We start from the raw sequence: 2642 nt of genomic DNA on the forward strand, positions 1-2642 counted from the left end.
AGGGCTCACTTCATCTTCAAGAAATACTTGACACTTGATATTCTTCATCAATTTCTTCTTACTGCAACCTTGAAGCCAGCATATGGTTCAAGCATTACCTATGGACAACCCCTACAAATATAACTCAATGCAAACATTAGTCCATAGGGATTGTCATTAATTACCAAAACCACACATGGAGGCTCCATGCACTTTCAGATCTACTACAAACACAAGTTCAACCGCTAAATTCTAGAAGCCCTTCGTCATTGAGATTGACGGTCTGACGCCCATGACACGATTTGCACGTATAAAGGTGGACGAGGCAATAAAATGGTTTTGTAAAAGAAAAGAGAATGCAGTTTCTCAATAAGTGCAGATTCCACTTTGTTTCAGGATATAGGGATGCCAATGTTTAATCAACAATTGATATAATATCATATTTCCTTTGTTTGGTAATATAAGTTGTTTTGGCAAGCTAAGTTAGTCTACCAAATTTCAACCACTTACAATACGGCCAGAATACACACATGTCTAAACTGGAATTCTTAAAGGCAGTGGTGATCAGCAAGACCGAAAGCATATTTGTGGCTACATATCTTATAGGAACTAATCTCACAGAAGTTTTGCAGTGTAAATTTTATAAGGAAAACGTTGAACCATACTTGATAAAATAATTAATTTTCCATAGAATCAAAGAAAAATCTTATTTCCATAGAATTTAAATAGGAATGCCATCTCAGAGAAATCCATTTTGGTTCACCTCGCTATACCACGGGGAAAGCGAAACCTGAAATTACGCTTTGCCCTTGACGGAGAAAAAGAAGAGAATTCTCCCAGGCGGGTCTTCGAAGCTGTAGCCGCCACCGCGCCGTCGCAGCGTAACGACCCTCTTCCCAGTCTCCAATGGCGATCTCCCACCTCACCCGCCGCCTCCTCCGCCCCACGACCACCGCCGCCAGGCTCCTCCCCGGCACGAGCTTCCCGAATCCACACGCCCATGCGCGCAACCCCCTCCTACTACTCCACCCCCACCGCCGCTTCTCCACGGCCCCAGGGTCCAACCCGGAAGCCGGCACCGCCACCGGCACCGGCCCCGAAGCCGCCAACGGCACGCCCCCGTCACTGGAATCTATGAAGCACCAGGAGATCGAGGGCCCCACGGTGGAGCGCGATATGTCGCCGCTCGCCGACGAGGCGCGGGCGGAGCTCGATGCCCTCCGCCGCGCCACACAGCGCCTCAGCGCCTCCCTCGCGGTCCTCGGCGGGGCGCATCTCGCCGCGGGAGCGTGGATCATCTCCGGGGCCGCGCCCGTCGGGGTCGAGTCGGCCGCGGCGGTGCAGGGCGTTGCGGCGTTCGCGTTCCCCTTCACTGCCGCGCTGGTGCTGCGCCGCGTCATCAAGCCCGTCGCCTTCTTCCAGAGGATGGAGGCCAATGGGAGGCTGCAGGTGCTCACGCTTTGCCTCCAGGCCTCGAAGAACGTCAACCTCATGCTGCTCCGGACGCGGGTGGTCGCCATCTCCTGCGCTCTCGGAGTGTCTGTCGGGTCGGTAGCTGCGATCTTGATGCGGTAAGCTTATGCTTAGCTCCAACCAGGGAGGATGATGAGATCTCAAGGAGGATTGGTTTCACCGTTTCAGTATTGTAGGAATAAGAGTGAGCTGGAGATATGTGATTAGACCTTGGAACACGGAATTGCGGTGCTTTTGGACATTCAAGTATGCTTAGTTTGGTATATGTATTATGTACGGCCAAAGAGGTATTGAAGTGATGGTTTAAGTGTTGCTATTACAGTGATATTCATTTTTCTGTTAGATTAAACCAGCCCCGGAACCTTACCATCTTCAGTTGATCTATGTTGAGCTGGCTCCATTTCTCAGTTGATAACTTATTTGTGAACTAGGTGATTATATCTGCATTTTAGATCCCAGCTGCCTATTGCTGAACTGAGTTTTGGAGTCTTCATGATGTCGTTGCTTGTCTAGTTATTGCTTGTTGCTGTAGAAAATCATGCCGTCAATCTTCAGTTCAAATCCAAAGCTCTGCTTTGGAAATTAACCAGTTGTTTGAGTTTTACTGAGTTTGGTTTATGGGATGTCGAGTAAGTTATGGCTTACAAGATTTCAGAGATTTTGGAAATAACAATGTATCAATAAAAAGTGGTGAATTTGGGCTGTTTTTTGGATAATGGAATGCCTATGTCTATATTTAATTTTGTATATTTCTCCGTAGAGCCTGTTGTTTCCTCACTTATAGTTACATGAATTTGTAGATCCACTTCTAGCAGTACTATGTTTCTCTTATTACTTTCACTTTTGTTTTGTTTACTCTGTGTCCAAGGATGGTACAATCTTTTTGCCTTCTTCGTTATCAAGTAATTTTTGAGAAATTCAGAGACCTTTGATAAATCAGCTTCGATTTCATATCTTATTGCCACTTAAGCTGTACTAGGTCTAGCTTGCCTTGCATGCTCTTATTGACAACATTTTTCTGGGAACCTGAATCAATTAATACCGGTCAAGTTCAGTTCAGTTTTTTACAATATGATCTGTGCAATGAAAGGCAGATACGTCTTGACTTTTTTCCTGTAATGTTCCCTGTAAATGCTATTGTAGATGGAACAGCTTGAATTGATTGATGAGTTACTGATTATTCTTGCCTG

At 46.1% G+C, this 2642-nt stretch overlaps 1 protein-coding gene across 1 annotated transcript; it reads left to right on the top strand.

Moving 5' to 3' along the window:
- The first annotated feature begins 777 nt into the window (after positions 1-777).
- LOC127306401 (uncharacterized) lies at positions 778-1801 on the top strand. Its single transcript, XM_051337035.2, has one exon. The coding sequence runs from the start codon at positions 886-888 to the stop codon at positions 1552-1554; it is 669 nt and encodes a 222-aa protein (XP_051192995.1). The 5' UTR covers positions 778-885; the 3' UTR covers positions 1555-1801.
- The last annotated feature ends 841 nt before the right edge of the window (positions 1802-2642 follow it).

This window comes from Lolium perenne, chromosome 6 (genome assembly GCF_019359855.2).
Source record: "Lolium perenne isolate Kyuss_39 chromosome 6, Kyuss_2.0, whole genome shotgun sequence".
Classification (NCBI taxonomy): domain Eukaryota; kingdom Viridiplantae; phylum Streptophyta; class Magnoliopsida; order Poales; family Poaceae; genus Lolium; species Lolium perenne.

Excerpts from the sequence above, each read along its gene's own strand:
- LOC127306401 (XM_051337035.2), top strand. The coding sequence starts at position 886 with ATGGCGATCTCCCACCTCACCCGCCGCCTCCTCCGCCCCACGACCACC.